Source organism: Cyprinus carpio, chromosome B17, assembly GCF_018340385.1.
Source record: "Cyprinus carpio isolate SPL01 chromosome B17, ASM1834038v1, whole genome shotgun sequence".
In the NCBI taxonomy this organism is placed as follows: Eukaryota; Metazoa; Chordata; class Actinopteri; order Cypriniformes; family Cyprinidae; genus Cyprinus; species Cyprinus carpio.
The window spans coordinates 26,924,626-26,950,520 of NC_056613.1; the positions used below are offsets into that span (position 1 = coordinate 26,924,626).

Here is a 25,895-nt window from a genome sequence, read left to right on the forward strand (position 1 = left end):
AAAGTCTCTTAGGTGTAAAAATATCCCCTCTTTTTATGCAGTGATATTGTTCTAGTCAAGTCTTCAAATAAAACATCCAAATAAAAGTTTACTTCGTTGCCAGCAGCCTACAGAGATCTGTAATTAGATCTGAAGATAAAGGAAGGTTTGAGTTGTAAGAGAGGTTCGCGGCTGACAAATATCACCAATTATGGTCTTACACAGCTTCCTTTTATTAGAGTTCTTGAAGTTTTGATTGGTGGAAATGGCTGAGTCATCGGAAGCTGAGCGGCGGCGCTCAGTGTATCATGAGGTTAGCGGCCCATCTCTCTTTTCTCATCAGAAGAAGCAATCACGCAGACAAAGTCAGAGGAAGTAATCAAGGAGACAAAGGCCGAGGGAGCTGATCTGACAGAAGAACATGCTCCCTCTCTCCACGCCACTGAAGATTTGAGTCAGCGTAAGGCATACTCCCCCATTCAACTGGGCTTTACTTGCCAAAATGAGATGCCATGGTGGCAAAGGGAGAAATCGATAGTGGAGGATGGATGGGGAGAGGGCAGGAACATTGCAGAGAAGGTAATATTAGAAATAGCAAGAGGGTGAGCGGAGGCATGACAGAAAATGTCAATAGTTGCACAGTTTATCAAACGCATCTAAACATTTTCAAAGTTATATCAATTATACATGACTGAATCAAGGGAAGACTGATGTGCAGCTTGATTTCCCTTTGAGTTTAAAGAAAACAACTGCCGGAAATAGAACTTCAGAAAGCTTTACTCTAGTGTGTTTGGAAGAAAGAGTTTGTGTTCAATTATTAACTGTCTTGAGCAGTTGTGGTTTTGAACAGCTCATAAATTATAGGATAAATCTAGACATAGGTGGTATGACCAAGATATATTATGATATACTTATTTTTGATGGAAAGCCAACTGAAAAAAATGGTGTGTATAGAATAAATGTAATGCAGTAATGCAGAATCCAGTAAATTATACTGATTATTTCTAATGAACTTAGTGTAAAAAAAAAACAAACAAACAAAAAAAAAAAACCTTACGGAACACTATGTGACTGACTGAATGTGCACTAATTTAAACACAGGGATGACTGCACATTGGTTCTGTACTAATTGTACACAACAACCAATGCCCCTTTTTAACAGGTTCTTGTCTTGACTTGAATGCATTTTGCTCTGATTTTTTTTTCTCTCCATTGCTCCATCTACTACAGCATAACAGCACTGCAAATCTGCCATCTGTTTATCCTTTTCAACTGTTGCATAGTGTGTATTATCACCAGCTCATAACTGAAGCTCAGACTCAAACGCTTCACAGATTACATTATTATACTGTTTATAAAAAAGTATCTTATGCTCTTAAACTTAACATTAATATATATATATGTGTGTATATATATACATATATATATATATATATATATATATATATATATATATATATATATATATATATATATATATATATATATATATATATATATATATATATATATATATAATTATTATCATTTACATACATTTTTTTTTAATTTACTCATTAACAACTAAATCATACTGAAGCCAAATTTCCAAATAACATGATATGATAGAATATGATAATATGATGCTAGATGCATTGTGTCATCATTTTTTTTATTTCAGGGGGTTGCTGGTTAAATAACAGAACTTTTGCAAACATATGAAAAATAAAACTTTTTCTTAAATTAAACAACCAAAAACTCAATATGCCAGGAACGTTTTTTTTTTTTCCTGAAGTATTTAGAAATAGATTTCAGCATTTTAGAAATACATTTAATATAGATAATGTTGAATGTAACATTATTCATTATTTTTAAACTGAGAAACCACTCTCTTAAAAAACAAACAAACAAACAAAAAACAATACTGATGCAAACTGCAATTAATATTTTTAAGCAAATTGCAAGTGCAAAAAAAGCAAAATTGTAGAAAATGGTAAGAAATTAAATTATCATCAATGTTCATGAAATGTATCCTATAATGACTCATATACTCCCCCTCACCACCACATGCAATGGTTTACAGAGCAACAAAGTGAAAAAAATTATATATATATAATTTTACATTAATATACATACCCACATATATAAATATATATATAGGTAGGATGAAGTCAAACAATCGGTTTCATATAACATTCAGCACTGAATCGTCCTCCTTTTGCCTTTTCAGACACAGCAGAGAAGAGTTGACCATTTACAGCTGAACTACACCAGAGAATGGCTTGTGTGAGTGAGACTTGCTAATGAGTCTTGATGAATAGCAGATTAACTGCTCATTCAGATTTATTAAGGCTGAAACGGCGTGGGAGTCATTTCACAAACACTCAAGCTCACCATATTGATAAATAGCTATGCTCCAATGAGCATGAACATAAGAGGAACACCTGTATATGCTATGAGCCAGCAGATCAGTCTTCCCGATGCTGATGGCATTTGGTAGGACATTTTCAAAGGTCATGTGCTAGACGACTGATTTTAAACATGCTTTATGCATGTTTAATAGACAATCATGCTAATGTGAAGTAATGTTTTACAATACAGGCTTCATGAGCGATCCTGATCATTTGAAAGCATTAATGTGAAATTTTGACTCTGATATAATATTGTGACAGGCCATTGAGTTTAAGGCCATTGTTGCAGTTGGTTTGATTACAGAATGGCACTTGCATTTGTCTGCCACAAACACATTTAAAAGACTGGAAGAATGAGAGCTGTTTGCTATAAAGCAATTTGAGATGAGCAGCTATGAGAAAGGCATTATTCTATAATATATGTGATCAGTACTGTGCAAAGATGCAAATTCTTTGTCACCAATAGCACTTCATCTCTACAATGTAGTACAGATTATGACATGACTTGTGTTCCAGAGGCGATTTCAAGCAGACTTAATATGTTTCCTTGGTTTCAAGTTTTGAAAGCCACATTTCCAAATCACCCCAACTCTGATGTCATCCTGACGCAGATGTGCACCAAAAAGCAGTACTGTGAAAGCACCCTTAGATGTTATAATTGGTCTTTCAACAGTGTTTGAATTGTGGAAGATTGTGCAGCAATAGTCCAGTAGATGGCACACTTTCTTTTCTCTGCAGTGTACTTCCATGACAGAGAGAGAGGAAGAGAGAGCCTCTGTTCATAAGCATTCATCTTCTATATCCATTAGAAGTCCAACATATTTGGTGTACTCAAGCATTTCAACAATTTCAGTGTGCTCAGAAGGAATTACGTGGTCTGGACTTTGAATTAGGTGCTCTGATGTTTGCAGCGCATAACTCATAAATTGCTGTGAAAACAAAGATTCCAGAGTCTTTATAAAGCATGGTGCTACCATTGTTGGAATTGGGAGTGTTGTTTAGATCTGGCATCTGATTTATCAAAATATGTATTCTTCATTATTTCACAAACTAATATGTGGTGTTTCAATAAGCATTATCCAAAGAACAATTAATTGACACTTATGTTATTATGGTTATTATATTTTAGACACATTTCCTACTTTTTATTTTGCTTTGTATGTTGATTTTCTATTGCAATTTCGGTTTACATGGATAGATAGATAGATAGATAGATAGATAGATAGATAGATAGATAGATAGATAGATAGATAGATAGATAGATAGATAGATTATAACAGACATGACATTAGACTCGGGTGCATCAGTACAACAACACAACTTGCTGCTTAACCACAGTATGATGTATCATTAGAGAAATTAACTAGTTAGTCACAGTTTTCCCCAAAACCGTAGTAGCAAGGCCGCTTTTAAACCACACAACAATATGCATGCAGATGGTGCAGTAATAACTTTAGCTAATTAATCAATACCAGAATGCTATTTAAATGTCAAATTATTCTATTGCATTTACACAAAAAACAAAAAAGGCTTTTTTTTATCATGTAACATGCAGTATGTAATTGGTGTAATGCGGTTTATTTCTTCACAATGCAATTTCTCTGAGATGCGGTTGTAACAAACATGGACTACTTCTATTTTTATTCCTCAACTGTTTTGCTTTATTTGATGTATTATATGTCAATCAGACAGATGCTTCTTGACTTACTGGGTTGGGTAGGCATAAGAGACTAGTTTAAAACAAACCATTGAACAATGACTGAAACTGTGTTTGTTTTAGTCCTCAAACACTCTACAGTTTCAATGCAATAACATGAATAACTGTGGTCTGCACCAAACTTCAGACTTGTAATCACATTGGGGCAAATTTCAGTCAGAACAAGCCAAGTAAAAGTTAGAAACAACTCAAAGAAGACAAACGGCTCAAGCACATGAAAGTAGCTAAAACTCACATTCTGTAGACACTCCAGGCCATGTAGTAGTCTTGATGTTCTCATAGCTTGGTGTAAACTGCACTTGCGTGGGGCTTATGGGAGCCACCGGAGGAAATTCTCCATTGGCTGAAGATGAGAGAAAAGACACAATGCATTGTTGTGGTCCAACAATACTCCTGCAGCCAGAGAAAATGTTGCAGGCATTGTTAAAACACATTATCCGTAATCCTATAGATAATAGCTGTATTTTGGCTCAATAAAAAAATACTTTTAGATAATATATTTCATTAACAATACCCATTCTCTAAAGCTGGTAATGAAATTCACATCAATGTCTTGAGAATTGTTTGAATATACGAGACATGCACTTTAAAAAAATGGTTCAACTGTTTGCATATCTTTCAAATGTTAATCATATGCTAATAAGGTTGCTTGCTGATGATGTAGGAGTCTTAAATGTTTGAACACTTGACCTCAAAATCTTGATATGCATTACTCAACAGAAAATTCCATGTCACTTAGTCACCACTTAAAAATGCAGATCAGAAATGGATGTTAATTGTATATACAAATAAAACATAACCTTTAGTGACAATTGCTTATACATCAAGTGTTTATGGCTATCTGTCATTTTTACTTTCATTGGCAAAAGCTGTTACTGGGGTCATGTAACATCAAACCCAGATGCCTTTGCATTTCATGAGGATTTTTCTGATTCTTTCTCTCTTTGACTGGATTTGACATTTCCATCACCTCCCCTCATGCGATTTTCATGGGGTAATATTTTATGGACCTCTCGAAGCTTAAACATGCAGAATAGTAAGCACTTGGGATAAAACGTGTATTATCTATATCATTTTACACAAATTGCATTGTCCAGTTCTTGATTCTGATTTTCATATGTTGAATGCACAGCTACGAGGTAGCTTTTGTTGACGGCATACCATTGGCAATTTTTTCTAAGGAAGATATTTTTTTGGTCAGAAAACCTGAAATAATTTTTTATTTTTTTTACATGTACGGTACATGTTTTAAAAGCAGCATAACTGAGATTCCATTATTGTCACATTTAGGGTGGTTTTCAAAGAATTCTTCAAAACCTCAGTGGGATAAAATATATGTCAGAAACAAATATTTACACATTTGTCTTTAAAGAGTTTCTAGACAGTTTTAGTTTCATTATGAAGTATGTTATACTTGTAATTCTTGGACATAAAACACAGACAACCATAACTTCACAAAAGTAGACAACCACCACCAATAGTGTCAAGAGTTTAGTTCATATTTCTTAATCACTATGACAAGCCACACGGGCTTTGTGGCTGCATTGTTCGAATTGTCAAATCTCTGTGGAGACAAATCATCCTATTCCCCCAAACGTAGCTGCTCAGACAATACTGGGACTCTGTGAAAAATGCTACCTCTCATCTCCATCCCTTAATCATCGCTTTAAAAATACTCATCTACTCCCACAAAACTCCCGCACCACTCTGACTGGAGTTGGCATCATTCATCACAATCTGGACTCCCTGTTGCAAGCACATTCCCATGATGCACCATGTCACAGGGCTATCGTTCCATTTCAGGAATCAATAAAGAAGTTGATCTGATAAATTCCTATTTCTGAGACACCCTGCCTTTTGTCTCGTCTCATACAAAAACGGGAAAACATTTGATCATTCATGATGAGCAAACTAAATCAAAGAATTCAGTAGTTAGTAGTTACTTAATAAATTGTGTTTTAAAAAGACAACAACAAAAAAAATGCATTACTTAGAAAAGACCTTGCTAGTACTGGGTTGGTACCCCTTTTGCTTTCAGAACTGCCTTAATTCTTCATAGCATAGATTCAACAAGTTTCTGGAAACATTCCTTAGAAATTTTATATGAAGCTGGATATGTGACGAAATCTCGCAGTGTGTAAAAATGTCTATGCCTCTAATGTTTACGTATAGGTACGTTTCATAGAAAGAGAGGCACATATTTCCAAGTAGCCTTTGTTACAAAGGTGCTCTGTTGGATTGGGCTCTGGTGACTGTGGAGGCCATTTAAATGTAGTGTACTTAATATCATGTTCAAGAAACCAGTTTGAGAAGATTTTAGCTTTGTAACATGATCTGTTCTCCTGCTGGAAGTAACCATTATTAGATGGCTACACTGTGGTCATAAAGGCATGGATCTAGTCAGAAATAATATTCAGGTAGGCTGTGGCATTTAAAAAATGCTCAAGTGGCCCAAAGTGTAAAAAAAAATCCCACACCATTACACCACCCTCAGCCTGAAAGCCTGATACAAGGCAAGATGGATCTATGCTTTCATGTAGGGCTGTGCAATTAATCAAAATACAGTTTCAGTTATGAAAATGCAATAATCGAGATAAAACAATTATTGTACCCCATTCTTCCTTTTCAGCAGTGCAGCTTTGCTCCTCAATAAAAGCCCAAACTCAACTTGCAAATCAGTAAAATCATGTAACGTGATTTTCGCAAAATGGGACGTGCTTGATTTATTAATGTTTATTAGATTTGTTCATGTTTCTAAAACTTGCGCTACTTGCGCTGATCTGTGCATGCGCTCCAACACGGAGCAGAGCACAGACATGTAAAGTAAACTTTTAGCTTAAACTGCATGCCTAAACGGTCAAATAGACACAAAGTTGTGTCAAAATGCCAAACTTGGTGATTATTCATGTGAACACTCGACAGTTATGTCTTGAACATAAACAGTTGAGAATGAAAATACATGTGTAGCAGTATATTGGATCCGTGCAGCTCTTAAAGTGACAGCGGGTGTTATTCCTTCTGCTGTATCAGACAACAAAAAACAAAGGGAAAATCATTCACTGCCCTTGACCAAGCCGCAACCCTCTAGTCTTTCTTGTGAAACCAACACGGAAGTAACTAAAATTGCAATTCATTGACTGGCTGCTAGAGGCTGGCTCCAAAAGGGAGTTAGTCCCATAGACTCCCCCATGTTAAAATGCCCAACTTTACAGCAAAAAAAAAAAAAAAAAAAGTTTACAGCCTGGTACAAAAAGTGGTTTTGGTCTGTATAGCTAATTTTACCCTTCATGACAAATGTGATTTTTTTTTTTATATAACTCATCCATTTAAATTATATTAAGCCTTAAAATTAAGATTTAAGGCGTGGCCACTTGGATTGCCACTGCTGTCACCACCGTCGAGCTAGGTGGGCGTAGTTTCAGCAACCAGCTCTCGCCTCTTTACACATTTTCGATTATCTGGGAGTGATGCACTATGGCACGCTTCCAAGATAGCGATGGCAGGCTCCACCCACTTCGAGCTTCAAAAACGCTCTTCAGAAACTTACGGGTGACGTCATGGACACTACGTCCATGTTTTTATACAGTCTGTGCTCTTGACTGAAGGACTTTTGTAACTTTAATAAGAAACAAAACAAGTTTAATTCTTACAGTAAAGACTATGCTGTTTTATTTTACATTTGATTATTCAACTTCTTTAGTATGCTGTTAGCTAAATACTTTTAGAAAAACTTAAAAATGTTTAATTTGTATCTTTTTTCTATTGTTTTTGACCTTTGCTTTTGTTTTTATTGTATTACTGACAGTTTAATTATTTTCAATAATTTGAGGAATTGTATCACTAATATAAAGTTTTGTTCATATGACCCACTAATAATCATGTTAAATAATTGTGATTACAATATTGACCAAAATAATTGTGATTATTATTATTTATTTATTTTTTTTTTTGCCATAATCGAGCAGCCCTACTTTGATGTTATGCCTAAGTTATGCCCAATTCTGACTCTACCATCTGAATGTTGCAGCAGATTCAAGACTCATCAGGCCAGGCAACCTTTTCTCAGTCTTCTATTGTCCAGTTTTGGTGAGCCTATGTGAACTGTAGCCTCAGTTTCCTGTTCTTAGCTGACAGGAGTGCTATCTGGTATAGTGTTCTGCTGCCGTAGCCCATCTGCTTCAAGCTTCATTGTGTTGTGCATTCAGAATTGCTCTTCTGCAGATCTCAGTTGTAACAAGTGGTTATTTGAGTTGCTGTCTTTCTATCAGCTCAAACCAGTCTGGCCAGTCTCCTCTGACCTCTGGCATCACAAAAGCATTTTTGCCCAAAGAACTGGCGCTTTTCATACCATTCTCTGTAAACTCCAGAGATGGTTGCACGTGAAAGTCCCAGCAGATCAGCAGTTTCTAAAATACTCAGATCAGCACGTCTGGCAACAGCACCCATGCCACATTCAAAGTCGCCCCCCCCCAACCCCCATTTTGATGCTTGGATTGAACTTGACTACATGTGATTGGCTGATTAGAAGTTTCATCATGTTACATTATTACTTTTTATGAAATAAATTACTCCAGATGGCAGTGCTATACTTGGCAGGCAGTCATCCTATATAGAAACTGAACCACTTGCAGTGCAGTTCATTGATTTTAGTTGATCATAACATCATTCTTTTGTTTTGCACTGCTCATTTGCAGTCTAGACACGGTGCCATATGCAGTGTGCCTATCTTAGGGAAGGGCAAGGTTTTTCAATTGGATTTGGCAATGCATAAATGAGATAAATAGAATAATGCATGCTTCATATCTGATTTTAACTGAAGCATGTAAATGTAAATTTAAAAAGTGACATTCTACATTTTACTTCCAAAATGGCACAATACACTACTTATAATGCATTACCTATAACAGTGTGTCGTAACCACTAGGCCATGGCTCTGACTATTCATGTATTTTTAATTTCACCATGGATGACAAGTTATGAGTGGTTGGACTGCAGCAGCACGCACTGCAGTAGACAACTTTGGCTGGTGGTCAAAGACAAGATTTCTTAAACTATGGAAGAATGTTATCCTTTGCTGCAGGGAGAACTCAGCAGCTTTTTTTAAATCTGCCAGGACAATCAAAAAACAGCTTAGTCATCACTCTTCAAATACTTCGATATGTCTCCATATCCAACTGGCTAGTTGTGATACTCGCATGGTAGATCGACGATAATCCAAATCCGAAAGCCTAGAATGACCTCAAGACCTTACAATGAAAACAAAAATAAAAAGTTCCCTGATCATTTTAAAATATTTTATTTAGTTGCTGTACTTGCCTGAAACATGTAACTAATATTTCCGTAATTGTCTAAAAATGTCTGCATGCTTTGCTGCTGTCTCTTTGTTTTACTCACATGGTTTGATGAAGCACACAACATTATGCCCTTTTTAAATACTGTGTTGGTCAAATTGACGCAACGTTTATTGATAATGACAGTAGAGAATGGACATGAAATAATTAGGGCAAATAGGGTTCATGCGACTAGGAAACGATGCAAGTCAGACTCAAACCTGTGTTCCTCACATCAGAACCAAGGTTCAATGTGTTAAGGCTGTGCTAGGGCACAGCTCCGTTTTGTGTTAGTATTCTAATCTCACATATACCCTGAAGGTCTGAATGAATTCAGATCAAGCTGGAAGTCAGAGCAGTTTCCTGCCCACTGTCAGTTTCTCTTAAGGGGGATGTCATATGAGGACTTTTATATGCATGCTTTGTAGTCTAGATAGCAGTACTTATTGGAGAGCTGCAGGGAGAACGATAAATCAAACACGTGCAAACTTGTAAAATTCTCTTGACACAATAGTAGGCAAGAATACATGGAAATTGCACCTGCATATCTTTAAGCTTGAAAACTTACGCCAGACTTTAAAAATATATGGATTTCATTGCATCGTATGACAAAATATCAAACAAAAAAAGCGTCATCTGTAAATATTAATGTATGAAGTCAGTTTCCTTCATGTTCCCTCTAACAAATCAAAGCAGTTATAAGTTATTCATCTAATTAAGTCATGAATCTCTTGATGGTGCAGGCTGACCGTCCTTAATTCAATCTGCTAGCTGTCACATCATCAGTTCACAGCAGATTCTGATTGGTCTCTGTTGCATCTATAACCAATGAGCTTGCTGTCTAACATTTAAGTTGTTTGGTTCTGTTTGCTGTAAGCAAGACTTGCAGAAACCATCCATATCTCCAGCTCCACTCGTACACTGACATCATTCCTTGAACTTTTTTTTTGGTCACAGTTCAGAGCAATTATCACTGGACAACATAATGTCTGACTCTAGCTGCCAGAAACTTCATAATAATATATAAATATTTATCTAGAGTCTTTCTTTCTGTATTTATTTATTTATTTTCTGCAATAATGGCTGATTGAGTCCAAACTATAAGCCTGGACTCTTCATATACCTGTGCAACTTAAGTCTGTTTTTGTGGTCCAGGGTCACATATAAGCTACCTGAACTTAACTTTGGACATTCTTTATCTTCCTTTGTCTACAAATCAGTATTCCAATATCTCCATCCAAATGGCATCTCTGGCCCACATAATCCCTGTGAGATACATTGGAGTGTTCCACTTATGCTGCTGAGAAAGCAAGGCATTCCATGTCGCTCGTTAGGGAAACACCAAACCATCGCTGAGCAGCTGGCATTGTCATAAAAGCAGCACTAGATGATTTTACGAGGTTTTGGGCACCACAGGTAGTGCCGTAGAATGACAGTGTCTGGGCATAAAATCCAAAAAACCTAGTATGACTTTCCTGAGAGCTTTTTTTTTTTTTTTTTTTTTTTTTTTTAGCTGTTCCATCACAGGCTGCCGCTCTGGGTAGCCTATGCAAATTTTCTTATTGATATGACTCCCTGTTCCGAAGAGGAAACTAATAAAAACAGGATAAGAGAGTCTGCCGCCGTGCCAAAGCCAGGAAACAGAGGTAAACACCCACACAGTGAATCCAATGCCATCTGTTTTAATTGGAGAACAGTGAGATGAAGTTGTGGCCCTTACCGGAAACACACACAACAATAGAATTGATGAATGTATTAATTACCACATGACAAAGGCCACTCCCACAGCAAAATCATGCAATTTTTTTCACTATTGAATGTTACCACAACCTCATCACAGGGGTAGTCCTACTAGAGCCATCTCTGGTTAAGAGCCTTGCACCATGAAACAATGTTGATAGATCATAGCTTGTGATTTGTGGGGATAAAAGCAGCCTTCTGGTCACCAGCTCTGAGCTTTAACCACTAAACCAGGGCTTTTCAGCTCCAGTCCTCCAGGCTTCAAGGCCACTGTCCTCCAGACTTCACTTTCAACATTCAAACATGTTGAGAACTTATGCATCAGTTACTGAATTTGAACGAATTAGCACAATGTTTCAGATATTTTATTGCAGTAGTTGCATTTTATTGCAGTACCACTAGAAGTAGATTAGTAACTTTTTTTTCTCTAGTTTTAGTTTATTTTTATTTCTATTGTCGTTGTATCATGTGTGTCTGCTAAAGCTGCTAAAGGTATTATTTAAATGACTCAATTGGATGTTATTACTATCTAGTGCCATAGATAGATAGATAGATAGATAGATAGATAGATAGATAGTATGCTTTATTAAACAAAACTCTGTAAATTTGTGTGAAAAGGAATAAAAGATGTCAGAGTTTCACTGCCTCTAGTGTTAATTTATTTTGGAAACTGCATTGATATTTACTTATTGGTACATATTTCACGTCTTGCGAAAAAGTGCCCCCAGGTACATTTTTGCCATGAGACCAGGTGGTTATTTATACAACAGTACTAATTTATACACAAAAATGAACATCTACCAAGTGAATGAATGAATAATGAATGGTGTGATAATATTAAAATGTGTTACTTGATGACAGCTGTTGCATTAACTAAAGCTAACATAAACAATCTTATGGTAAAGTGTTTCCAAAATCACTGTTATTCCTCAGTTTGGTATCTTTGCCATTCTGAGCACAGTTTGTGACACTGAGATTAGATTTCTCCTGTAACTCTGAAGGAGGCTGGTGTCAGATTACTATAGCATTTTGTGTATCTGAAGAAAACTCTAGATTCATCCATTCTATCTCATTGCTGTCTAGAAGAAACAACTGATCTTGTGTGTTTTTTCTATCCTAACGGCCTTGTCCCCATATTATGTAGCTTGTACCAAATTTTAAACAATTACATTTTAAACAAATCAGTCATGTCAACGATACACAATGCACACCCTTGGAAACAATGCTGGATGCAAACGCTAGTGTGATGATGTATAACTATAATATTTCATTTAGGCAGGGAATGAGGGCATAATGTATAACTCTACACATTCCAAAGTGTCATCGGAATGGGAAATGGCAGAGAGGATGGGATAAATGGCAGCGGCAGTGCTGCCGTGTCGAATCGATGTGTGGCAGAAAATGGCGTCAGATACAAATTGCTGGGCAAATATTTAATGGAGCAAGTGAGCCATTCAACATCAGAGGCACTCTCTCTCATGCCAACGGAGAGAGAGATTAGGATGCTTTGTGAAGTGCTCAGACCTTATAAAGATATATATCTTATCATGTCTAATGATGCTTTAAAATCATCATACCGTGAGGAGCCATCAAGAGAGAACATTCCCTGCACATATTATTTATGTATGTTCAGGTTAAGCTGTCTGCTTTGCTGTGTATTAGTTGTCTTTAATGCAAGGATACATTATTGAAAGCTAAAACAAACTGGGATTATAAATTAATGTGTTTTAAACAGCGCAGCAAACAACTGTAAAGCCCTATACACTCCTTCTGGGAAGTAAACCATTTCACTGTTGCCAGGGTCTAGAAGGGCAAATGTATGATGGAGTCAGTGCCAAGTTGATTCGATCTGCCAAACGCTGAAGCCAGCGCATTGGTTCTTTCACTGAAAAAAACTAGATACCATAAGGCTCACAAATAAATGATCTTATCCTGTTTAATCCTTGAGGTTTGCATTAATGATTCCTATTCCTTTTTTTTTTCTTCCCAGCTGTGCAATATCCTGTGCTGATCTCCTTCAAATCCCTCTAAAGTGCCCCCTCAGACGACACACAATTTCGTGCAAAATCAAAATGTGGAACTCAAGATGATGCTTTTCTTGTCAATGTCCTCTTAGCTCTTAGTCTTAAAGGTCTTTTCATTCTTGTGTCATCACTGACGTGGCATTTAATTGAATGAGTCAGAGTCGTTGTTTGAAGAGTTGATTCCAGTCTCTTTTTTTTTGGATATCAGTTCATTCAGATAATTCCCAGCTGTATAATAATCTACAATCATTTTATAATGGCAAGCATGGAAACAGCTTTTTAGATTTAAATTTTTAAAGATCTAACTGCTCACACCAAATAAATTCTGTCAGTTCGCCAGCTCTAGCACACTCATTCTAAATGAAAAGTTGATGTTATCCAGATAAAGTCAACCAGTCAATAAATACTCATGATACGCCCACAGAGGATCGATTTCAGGTACCCTAAGCACTGTAATCATAAAAAAAAATGACTAATGCTAATTAAGTGTAGCTTCATAGCATTCGCTTTAGGCAAAGTCAGTTCTCTGAAAACTGCATTTGATCTTGAATAGAGGGGGTGGTACCAGCCACTAAAAAAACAATTAGTGGATGGGTAACGCTAACATTAATTATTTCTTATTAAAATGGCTACTTCTCTCAGCTCAGGATAAAAAATGGCAGATAATGAAAACAGTTAAGCTGCAATACTCACTTTCAAGGAAACATTCCATGCTCAGAGTGAAATTATCCACAGCAAATGCAACTCCTGCACTAGAGGAAATATCAGCACTGAACTGCAGGTAGAACCTGAACATGTGACAGAGAAAAACAGAGATAAAATATTATATATATATATATATATATATATATATATATATATATATATATATATATATATATATATATATATATATATATCACACTTTAGAATAATAAACACTGGAAGAGAAATGCCTTTACATATATATATATATATATATATATATATATATATATATATATATATATATATATATATATATATATATATATATATATATATATATATATATAGTCATACAGTACCACCACAAATGTGTACAGTAGAATCCATCATATTCCTCATACTACATTATTTTGAAAAATTCCCTGAGATTTAATACCCCTTGGCCTCTATATACTAATATCTCTCATAACAATAAATGGGTCAGAATTGGCTCTTTGGGTCATAGATCATGAAGCTTTGCAGGAGTGTTGAATAAATAAATTAAAAATAATAATAATAATAATAAATCAATAAATGAATAAAATTGGACTACAACAAGAAAACGAAGGAGGCCAGGAATTAAATTTTAATCGCCCTCTGTGGACTGGAATTAGCGAGGCTCTGGATAAAAAGAGCGGAGTTTGGGGCTCTGGGAATTGTGGAGGTTTTGGGAGGGTTAGATGAGATTCCAATCAAACATACTGTAGAGATACAACAGCCTTCTATTTCCCTCTGCCCTCCTTACTCTTACAAGTCAAGAGCAGTTGCTAATTGGAGAGAAATTGTGGATGAATGGTGAGTCTCTGGGTAGATTTTTTTTTACTTCTGGGTAGAGTGATATGTTGAGCACGGGATGTGCAGTGCTGTGCCGGGACCATAGGGACATGGCACCAGTGGAATTCATCAGGATTAAATGTGTGGGATTGTGCAAAACCAAAGGTAAATGACTACAGTTTGCACACTAGTGGGTGAAAACCTATTGCATATGCACCTAAAATTGCATATTTTGCATACATTGCAATTGTTTACCTGATTATGCCATCGTTAAGTTTAAAATGAAGTGCATATTCAGACCACGTTCCGCATAAATTTGATGGTTGTGACTAGACTTACAGATCCACCAAACCGAAGAGTGGTAGATTAATGAGTTTCCACCCTTTCCCCATATTAGCTTCACTTGTTGAGTTCCAGAGACTCCTCTGACCCTCAGGACCTGTGCTGTTCTCTATAATCCAGAGTGATAGCATTCCATTTGAAGATCCACACACCCAGAACTTGACCTATAGAAGAGATCATAAAATCAGATTTAAACATCGATGCATGTGCTGTCAACCATTCCTTTCCAAAAGTTGGCAGGCATTTCATGAATGATTACGCATAATCTATTCTCAGCCTCAAATGGACAACCCACAGTCCTTTCACTGATCGTTTGATGCATATTGCACACAAAAAAGCCCAAAACTGGCTGAAAACCAGCAGTTATGATATGCAAAGTAAATTTGGTTTATTACAGAAAGTGCCTTATTCACAGAAGTTTTTGCCATGAGCTTTGCCAGCCACCTTTTGAGTGGCACAATTAACGTTTGTATACATTTGCTACTAAGCATTTTTGTAGTAATTCATCAAATGATTGAAATGAATGTTTGAAACAGGCACATATCCAGATACGCAGTGCAGTCAAGCACACTTTAGACCTTTAAAAGAGCAGTCGGATGCTTGGTTTGCAGTGGTGAAGTGAAACTGCATAGTCCCAGCAAAGTACACCAGACAGTAGTAGTCTTATGGATTTTTTACGACCTAGCACTCAGATTTGCATAATTCATTTAAGCTACCAGGTGCAAAAACAATGCTGACAGTTCATGCAAATTAATAAAGCAGGGGGTAAAATTTCAACAATTGGGCATTATATATCCATAAGCAGAACTTGTTTTTTTTTTTTTGTATATGTTAAAGGAATATTCAGAGTACAACACAAGCTGAGCTCAATCAACAATACAGTGGTCTAAACTTGATTACCAAAACAATTGGGTTACACTTTATTTTAAGGTGTCCTTGTTACAGTGTTATTATACATTTAAGTACTGAGTAAAATTAATTAACTACATGTACTTACTTTATGGTTAGGTTTAGGATTAGGGTTTGGCTTAGGGTTACTTGCATGTAATTGCACAAAATTTATTGTTATTATAATAGTACAGTAAATGCATGTAACATTTGACAAGAACACCTTAAAATAAAGTTTCATATTCAACCACTCTATAACAAATTGTGGTTAGTCACTTTTCCATTTTAATTAGGGGTTCTTGGTCAAATAAAGCTGCAAAATGGACAAGGCTTTATATCGATGTCAAAAGTCTGACTTTTTGAGAAAACATGATATAGTGGAGGTTGTAATGCTTATATCACATCTGCTCTGAGGTTCATCTGTTATGAGGGACCTTTATGTCGGGCGACTTGCAGTTGGGTTGTGAAAATGGCAGCTGTTGAAAGGAGCAGGGCTTCTCCTATTACAGAAGTCATGCTGAGAACTAGACCTAGGGGGAGAGATCACAGTCGTAATCTACAGTCTTGGTTCGTGTCTGGATCTAGTCCAATATGCTGTCATGGCCCGCTGTGCCTCCACACAGCTCTGGGCACTGTTCATACAAGAGTAAGCCCTCACCTCACATCTATCTAAAGCTGTCAGTCAAGACTTCTCATAAAGCCCAAAGCAAAACCTAATTTTCCACCTGTGTTTCTATTTATCTACACTCCATAATCTCCCTGACATTTTGTTTATTTTTCTTACTTTCAATTCTTTATCCCACTGCGTACCCTCCGTTCCCTCTGAAACTGGTTTTTGAGTGTTTTTCTTTAGGAAGTCTTTTGCAGTTGTGTAATTCACCCTTCCCAGCAGGCTTGTGTGTGAGCCACAGACTGATGGGGTCAAGGTCTATGAATCCTGAATCTAAAACGGAGACAGTCTTTCAAAAGCTTTCCATCTAGGTGAGAGCCAGACATTTTTTTTTTTTTCATTCTTCAAAATGGACATTAACATTTCACATTTGGTTGCCAAATTTCCATGTAATTACATTCAAATGACATTGAAATGTGGGTACAACAATAACCTTCTGACACTGGGCTACATTCTGTCAGTAGCTATTACAGAAGCAACTCATTAAAGCTATTGTGCATATAAAAATGTCACATATAGCCTTAAACACTGAAAAAGTACTAGGTCAAACCAAACCAGCATTTTGAAATGTTTCATCATGGCTCTGCAAGCTAATAATTCAACCATTTGAAAAAAAGGATTAAATTTGAGAGCTAGTATGGTCACACTTGACATTTTATCAAATATACCCCCCCCCACCCCCCATAAAAATGTGAAACGGTACATTCTGTATTATGTAAAGATAAACAATGTACATAGCAGTGTGCTACAAGTGCTAATAAACAGCCAATATGCTAATAATAGGCATGCTAATAAGCATCTAGTTAATTCTGAGAACTGGCTCCTATATTAAAGAGTTATTTGTTATAATATTACTTTAATTTATAATCATAATCATAAACACATTGGTTTGTAACTCAAATAGTATTCTTATTCTTCTAGTTATGATGATGATCGAAAATGATGATGTGACATACAGCTAAGTATGGTGACCCATACTCGGAATTTTTGCTCTGCTTTTAACCCATCCAAAGTGCACACACACCGTGAACACACACCCGGAGCAGTGGGCAGCCATTTATGCTGCGGTGCACGGGGAGCAGTTGGGGGTTTCGGTGCCTTGCTGGAGAGAGCGCTGTACATTCATTCCCCCCACCTACAATTCCTGCCGGCCCGAGAGTCGAACTCACAACCCTTGGATTGCAAGTCCAACACCCTAACCGTTAGGCAACGACTTCCCCCTATAGCAGCTAATGAATCATTACATATACATAAAATAGCGGTAACACTTTATTTTAAGGTATCCTTGTTACACGTTCCATGTACTTAATATCATAATAACAATAAATTATGCATAATTGCATGTAAGTAACCCTAAGCCAAACACTAATCCTAACCCTAAACATGTAGAAAGTATATGCAGTTAATTCATATTTCTCAGTACTTAAATTTATTATTACCCTGTAACAAGCACTCCTTAAAATAAAGTGTAACCAAAGGCGCTTTTCCACTGCGTGGTATGACTCGGCATGGCTCAGTATGGCACGGCACGGTTCGGCTCGGTTTGCGTTTCCACTACAGTTTAGTATTGCTTTAGAGTGGGCGGGATTATTCACATGTCATTATAATTGCACCGCCTCTACTGCCGCGACTGCTGATAAACTTTTTCATTCCGTGTTGCCCCATCAAGCTCTCTCTGGATCCACTCCTCTGCTATCAATGAGAGGAACGTCTGTACTTCCTCAGCAGACCATGAAACAGCCACTTTTTGGTTGTTAAAAAAAGTGTTCGTTCAAAACAGTTGCATTCAATCCTTCTCTGGCTGTGCTGATTTAAATTCAGTGACACAGATAGTGATGATTCTCTCTGGCCAATCCATGATCAGCAGAGTTTACACGTCACGTAACGGTATGGTTCACTTGGAACCTCAATTGAGGTGGTATTAAAAAAAATATCAGGTACCAGGTACTGTACCCAATTGAAAACCCCCCAAAGGAGAACCGTACCGAGCCGTACCGTGCCATACCATGCTGTAGAAAAGTGCCACATCAGTGCAAGGTAAGATGGATAAATTGACAATAAAAAGCTGATTCACTGAATTTTAAAGAACTAGGTCCCCTACAAGGATAACAAAATTTTCATGGTCTTTGGGGTTTGAAAACACTTATTATAAAATATATCACAAAGCAAGCTAACACACAATAGGTCTTCCGAGAATGTCCTCTACACTATACAGAGAAAGAAACATACTCTTAATGCCCCACTTAACCTGTATTCAACCTACTGTACATACTGCATGTGGATATACATCAATCATACTGTAAGTAGTATATTATTTCTGGAAGATATTCTCTCTTTCTGCTTATCTGTGGCCATTACCTCCTTACTGCATTATCCTAACAACTATATAACCCGTATCAGTATTCAGAGCATTTCTATAGGTGTAGCATTGATCATTTTATGCATAGGGTAGAATACATTTGCAAATAAGGCTTGATGATAACTTCATTTCCTCAGGGATCTAGAGACACTGTGCATTACGGTTGCTTGTGGAATGCAGAAACGTCGTCTTCTTACCATGCAAGGGGCGTTCCGTAGGGGGTAAAAGAAAAGCGGGCTTCGCACCTGGGCTGATCCTCGCTGACCTTTGGGCTGACTGTCAATGGCCAACAAGGCCCCTGCAGACAGAGTGATTAAAAAAAAAAAAAAAAAAAAAACACCTGAAACAAACTTACACACCATATCATCTCCCCAAAGAAAAGATGAAAGATAAAACAGACTAAAACCAGTCAGAAGCTTATTGTCAATCTTTAATAAAGATTATTTATTAACCATGTCTGCTTAAATTATTTCACTTTCTTTTTAATTTATCAAGGTTAGTACTCAACTTAAAATCCAAACATCAAAAAAGTGCTGTTTTATTTAGATACATAATTAATCAAGCACAAGGTTAAGATGTTTAGGTGGAGGACCTGGGGATGGACAGCTGCTTCTGAGGCTTTGGGGAATGGACGGATGGGCCCTCCATTGTGGGCCCCGTCCTGGAACCAGCTGCCAGCCGCAATCTTCTCTTCCAAATGAGCAATAGCTGCCATTGAGGAATTGACCTGGTTGAGTAGGAGAAGACAAAGCGACATTTTGAGAATACTGAGAGACCTGAGAGAAAAGAATTGAGAGTGATGAAAAGAAAAAGGGAAATATGGGCTAACAATTGTATCCCTTAGCTAAAGAGCTTAGAAGCTTTGATGAGCAATAGTCTTTGACCATTTTTTAAATGTCTGAAGAGGCATAATAAGACAGCTGAGTGTTGCTGAGTGCAAATGAGGATATGGTTTTGAGGTAAAGGAACAGAAAGCAAGGGAAGAATGTGTGTAGGAAGGCCATATTAGAAATGGCCTCAAAGCCCTTCCATCAACAGACAATTCATTCAACCCTGTGCAGGGCTGCAGGGATGGTTATGACCTTCATTAAGAAACATGGGGGGAAGAAACATGGTTGTCCTCCAGTGATCCACTGCATTACAGAGGATAAACTGCCTGCTGGCTTACAAGCTTTGCTTGAGGTTTGTACAATCCAGAATTATGCATATCAAATGTCATGCTTCTAAGCAGTGGCTACATTCATGAAACAAAGCTATTATGTGTAATGGATTGTTGATAAAGAGAGACAAATTAGACTATTGAGAAAATATCGACACCTTCTTTTTTATTTTTTTCCTAAAACAACCTTGCCCAGAATTGTTTTCTTCCAAACAAATAAAAATAATGTAAAAAGACCTTGTGCTTCTATATCAATAGTTTACCTTAAAGGAACACTCTGACTTTTTGGGACTTTAGCTTATTCACAGTATCCCCCAGAGTTAGATAAGTCCATACATACCTTTTTCATTTCTGTGCGTTCTGTAAGTGTTATTTGACGCACCCACCGCTAGCCTAGCTTAGCACAAAGACTGGATGTAAATGGATAATGGTAGCATAGTAATCCCAATAAGTGTCAAAATAATGCAAACATTTTCCTATTTACATGTTGTGATCTGTATAGTCATAGCGTGTACAAATAACAAGGCTATATAAGACAGAGACCATTTTAAATCGTATAAATACTGGGAACTATATTCTCACTAGGCGTAGGAGCACAGTTAAAGTTACTTGGGCGGAGTGGCTACTTGGGCGGATTGATTAGCGCAGCACTGGAGACGCGCCGTGGTGAGGAGCAGGGAGTTCGCTCAGAGTTGGAGTAATAGAGTCAGCAATTACTAGATAGTACATTTATATTGTACAATCATGGGTGTTCGCTGTATTGTAAAGAGCTGCGACAATAAACAGGGGAGACCAGGTAATACTATGATGTTTCATAGAATTCCAACCAAAAACGCTGACCTGATGAATCGATGGCTACTTGTTCTGGGTATAGTTCCAAACACACCTGTAAACACCATCACAAAGTATTTCGTTTGCTCTGAACATTTTACTGTAGACGACTATTTTGAAAAAAATGCAAGTTGCCACACGGACCATGAAACGTGTGATAAAGGATACAGCCATCCCAATAAAGACAGGACAAATTGGATCACCTGTTGCTGCGGTAAGTGTTCCGTTATGTTTTTGAGATGACTAACATTAGCCATACTGTAACAGTGCCATGCTAATGTAATATAACCTTAGTAGTGACACTATTACGTGAATAGGGGCTCCGTGTATCCCCTTTATTGTTATTATTGTGTTGTCATGAACACACTGTATCGCTCAATAACAAATGAGCGGCGACTAAATGTAACTCTCAGGACTAATACATTCAACTTGCTAATGAATTGGAGGGGGATGGGCAGTTTTCTTTTTTGAGAAAATGTTTGTGAATAGTAGGCTAACGTTACTGTCCTGTGGGTTCATTGTGCAAAAAACTATTTGCCTTGTGCTATTACTTTCCCCATATTCTTGGCTATTGTAATGCAATTATCTAACATTACGGTATTATATGCTGTTGAATGTATTTGGTCAGCTGTAATAAATTGCATTTCAAATATATCAATTCCTGTAATAATTCTTTATACATTTTCTGTGATAATTATCAATCAGGATGAGATGAGTGTTCTACAGCACTTTGTAACTCCTCGTCTGTGTATTCTGGCTCAAAACTATATGGTTCTGGATCTTGGTTTGATACACAGTAAAATTCCTCTGAGTCTGACAATTCCTCAAAGTCAGCCATGATCACGAGTCACGTCTAGCTAGTTAGTCACGTTTGTTTTGTTTACGGAACCATCAACAGGGCGTCTCGAGTGCTGCGCTAATCACTCACTCCGCCCAAGTAACGTTAGCTGTGCTCCTACGCCTAGTGAGAATATAGTTCCCAGTATTTATACGATTAAAAATGGTCTCTGTCTCATATAGCCTTGTTATTTGTACACGCTGTGACTATACAGATCACAACATGTAAATAGGAAAATGTTTGCATTATTTTGTCACTTATTGGGATTACTATGCTACCATTATCCCATTTACATCCAGTCTTTGTGCTAAGCTAGGCTAGCGTTGGGTGCGCCAAATAACACTTACAGAAACGCACAGAAATGAAAAAGGTATGTATGGACTTATCTAACTCTGGGGGATACTGTGAATAAGCTAAAGTCCCAAAAAGTCGGAGTGTTCCTTTAATAAATTGCATACTTGTTTATAGACTTCAGCAGGCAAATTTATGCTCTCACAAATGTTTCATCCTAAAATCAAAAATATTTTAAGTACCAAGATAAGATATGGTTTTTAATATTTTATATCTGGTATGAAATCTTTAGATTGGATAGATTGACGCAAACACACACAGACAAAAAGTCAGTCTGAAAATCAGTCAGTAATATAATTAATCTTATATTATGACAGTTGTTTCATAGTCAATTTGATACTGTTTTAAGAATGTTTATACTGTACGTCTTAATGACAACAAAACAAAAGAATGATACTGGTATTACATTTGGGTTGAGATATAACCTTGACATTATTTTCTTTTCCTTCAAATGAACCTTAAATAGGCTTTTAAACTGAATCACAACTGCAGTGACCTGTGTGTCATTTCTTCATGTGGTCTTCAGAACTCAATTTTCGACAAACTTAACAACATTTTATTAAATAGACAATCAAATCTTGTTGTGCAAATTAAATAACCGGAATAGGTTTGAAATAGACTGATTAACAGGTTACTAATCAATATTAATATTTGTGGTGGCATATCGAACATCGACAGTGACATTTAGCTTTGTTCTTACAATAAACAAAGCTCAGAATCATGTTAAATCTCAAAATGTGTGTGTGTTGCCTTTCACTTTGCACTGCAGGTGGACCCACTGAAATTTGATTACAGCTACTGCACTGTATTGATCTGAGAGGTGTGAGGCAGGATCAGCTAATCATCCACTGAGGGGAGACGCTACAGCTCTGGACTCACTGCTATTAACCAGAAGAGAGTAAACACATCGACCAGCATGACCACACTCATGAGGATTAGCATGAAGAGCCATAACAGGGAAAGAGACAGAAAGATGACAAAGAAAGAAGAAAGGCTCTGCACAATTTGAATGACACAGAATGAGATTGCAGCTTTCCGTTTTGCATTGAAAAGCTGCTGGCAGTATCTGTGCTGTGCTTGCAAAGCTGAAGGAACGGATCACTAATGAATCCTCTGTGATGGAATGAAATTGCATCATACAGGATAGATTATGACAGGTATGAAATAAAGGATCAGGACAGTGTGAGCCTCTGATCTTTAAGGTAAGGGGAGTTTAGCGCAGAAATGAAGAAGCAGGGAATGATGAGAAATTTGGGGCCATCAGACAGAGAAAATTACAGGAAAATAGGCTAAATGTGGCTGATATGTCATCAGACCTGAAATTGTTCGGTGGTAAAAAGTTTAAAAGTGCAATGCAGCAATGAAAGTCTCAGATATACACTGTCAAAAATTCAGTCAAGACAATGGAAGTTTCAACTAAATCGACTTAAAAGCATGTAGATTTACCTCATCCCGCTAATTTGCATATATGTGACCCTGGACCACAAAACCAGCCTTTAGTCGCATAGGTATATTTGTAGCAATAGCCAACAACACATTATGTGTCAAAATGATAGATTTTTCATTTATGCCAAAAAATCATTACGATATTAAGTAAAGATCATTTTTCATGACAATATTTGGTACATTTCCTACCGTAAATATTAGGGGTGGAATGGTTTGGTTTGTATCACAGTTTAAGAGTCACAGTTTCGGCACAGTTGGGTATGTGCTGTTTAGGGAAAAACTATACTGTCAAATAAAAATAAAGAAAATAAAAATAAACTATCCAACTAAAAGCAAGAGCAAAAATAAATACAAGGGTAGAGATACAAATAAAATTAAATATTTTTCTTTTTTTTTAATAAATAGAATACATTTTCAGTTTTTTTTTTTTTTTTTTTTTTTTTTTTTTTTTTAGATATGTCTAACATTAGTTTCTAGGTACAAAAATTAAATACAGTAATGAAATGTAAAACAGCATTGCATATTTGACTGTAAAAATTAAAGATGAATCTTTATTAATGTTAAAAAAGCTATTCAATCAAGAGCAGTGAGTGATTTATTTGTTGTTGATGTTTGATTAATATTAAGAAAGTGCTGTCACTTTAAGACACTGTAAGTACCTTCAGTAAGTACTATGTCTGCTATAGGATACTTACTAAGACAGGCTTTTTGACACTTTTTGTGTGAGTTTGTTCATTTAAACACAATACTTTAGAGAGAGCTTAATATCTGTGCGCTTCGGATGAGCGCATGTACAGTACAAATCTTCTCACTGCATGCGCAAGCTCGCCTCCTCTGGCTCTTAAATGTTTAAACTGGCAAAACTTTCATGAGTTTAGTTTAAACACAGATATCAATATGTGCTGTTCAGCTCTCACCCGTGTGCGCGTGCTATAAGCACCCGAGTGATGACGTAATAAATGACTGCTCATATTCCAACATACGGCATTCGAATTGAACAAGAGTGAATGGTTTGTCCACTTTTTTTTTTCATCGCTGTTGTAATGTATAGGGAATCCAGAATGCAAATCCATCAACAGAAACATTCATTAGCCAAACCCTGCTTTTTGTACGTGTTATTTATAGCAAACCATATTACAGATGCGTTGTCAGATTTAAGTTGAACTGCGGTCCTACCGCGTGCCAAGGAGAACTGTATGGTTATTTTTTTATTTTTTTATTTTTTGTAATTTTTTTCGTGAACCGTTCCACCCCTAGTAAATATATCAAACCTTAATTTCTGATTAGTAATATACATTGCTACGGACTTCATTTGGACAGCTCAAAAGGTGATTTTCTCAGTAATTTGATTTTTTTGCACCCTCAGATTTAAGTTTTCAAACTGTATCTCCGCCAAATATTGTCCTATCCTAAATAAACCATACATCAATGGAAAGCTTATTTATTCAGCTTCCAGTGTGTATTTAGCTTGTTTATACAAGACATTGTCCCCCTTCCTGTAAGCATCTTCTTTGGCCTGTCGGAGCTGTCTGAGTTTTGCAGTGAACCATGGTTTGTCATTGTTGTAAGTTAGATGAGTCCTGGTAGGAATACAGATGTCCTCACAGAAACTGATATAAGATGTTACAGTCTCTGTGATCTCGTCCAGATCGGTGGCAGCAGCTTCAAAAACACTCCAATCAGTGAGGTCAAAACAGTCCTTAATACAGGTTTAGCTGATTTTAGTTTCTGCCTGTAGGTCAGTATAAGACGAACCAAACAGTGATCAGAGCGCCCCAAAGCTGCTCGTGGAACAGTGATATGCATCCTTTACTGTGGTGTAACAGTGATCCAATATATTACCGTTCTCTGGTGGGACATGTGATGTGCTGTCTGTATTTTGGCAGTTCACGGGAGAGATTGGCTTTATTAAAGTCCCAGAGAATGATTAAAATGATTAAAAGTCTGGGTGTTGTTGTTCTGTCTGTGATCTGATCAGCGAGTTTCTGTAAAGCCAGGCTCACGTGCGCTTGCGGAGGGATGTAAACACTCACCAGAATGTCCGAGTGAAACTCCCACGGCAAATAGAATGGCTTGCAGTTAATGAAGAGTGTTTCTAGATCTGAACAGCACATCTTCTTTAACACTGTTACATCTGTACACCACCTTTCGTTGATGTAAAAGCAAACATTTCCCCGTTGATTCTGTGTCATGGTCCGCTCTGAATAGCTGAAAGCCAGGCATATGAAGCACACTGTCTGGAATGGCGTCGTTTAGCCAAGTTTCCGTGAAACACAGAGCAGCAGAGTGTGAGAAATCCTTATTTGTCCGGGAGAGCAGAAGGAGTTCGTC

At 36.9% G+C, this 25,895-nt stretch overlaps 1 protein-coding gene across 1 annotated transcript in view; it reads right to left on the minus strand.

The window, feature by feature from the left end:
• The window catches only part of alk (ALK receptor tyrosine kinase), a 395,687-nt gene that overhangs the window by 28,544 nt on the left and 341,248 nt on the right, over window positions 1–25,895 (minus strand). The window contains exons 7-11 of the mRNA XM_042742958.1: window positions 19,532–19,666; window positions 19,137–19,237; window positions 15,020–15,186; window positions 13,874–13,968; window positions 4,322–4,429 (exon numbers count right to left, since the gene is read on the minus strand). Of these exons, the coding sequence (XP_042598892.1) occupies window positions 4,322–4,429; window positions 13,874–13,968; window positions 15,020–15,186; window positions 19,137–19,237; window positions 19,532–19,666 (606 nt within the window). The remainder of the gene's footprint in view (window positions 1–4,321; window positions 4,430–13,873; window positions 13,969–15,019; window positions 15,187–19,136; window positions 19,238–19,531; window positions 19,667–25,895) is intronic.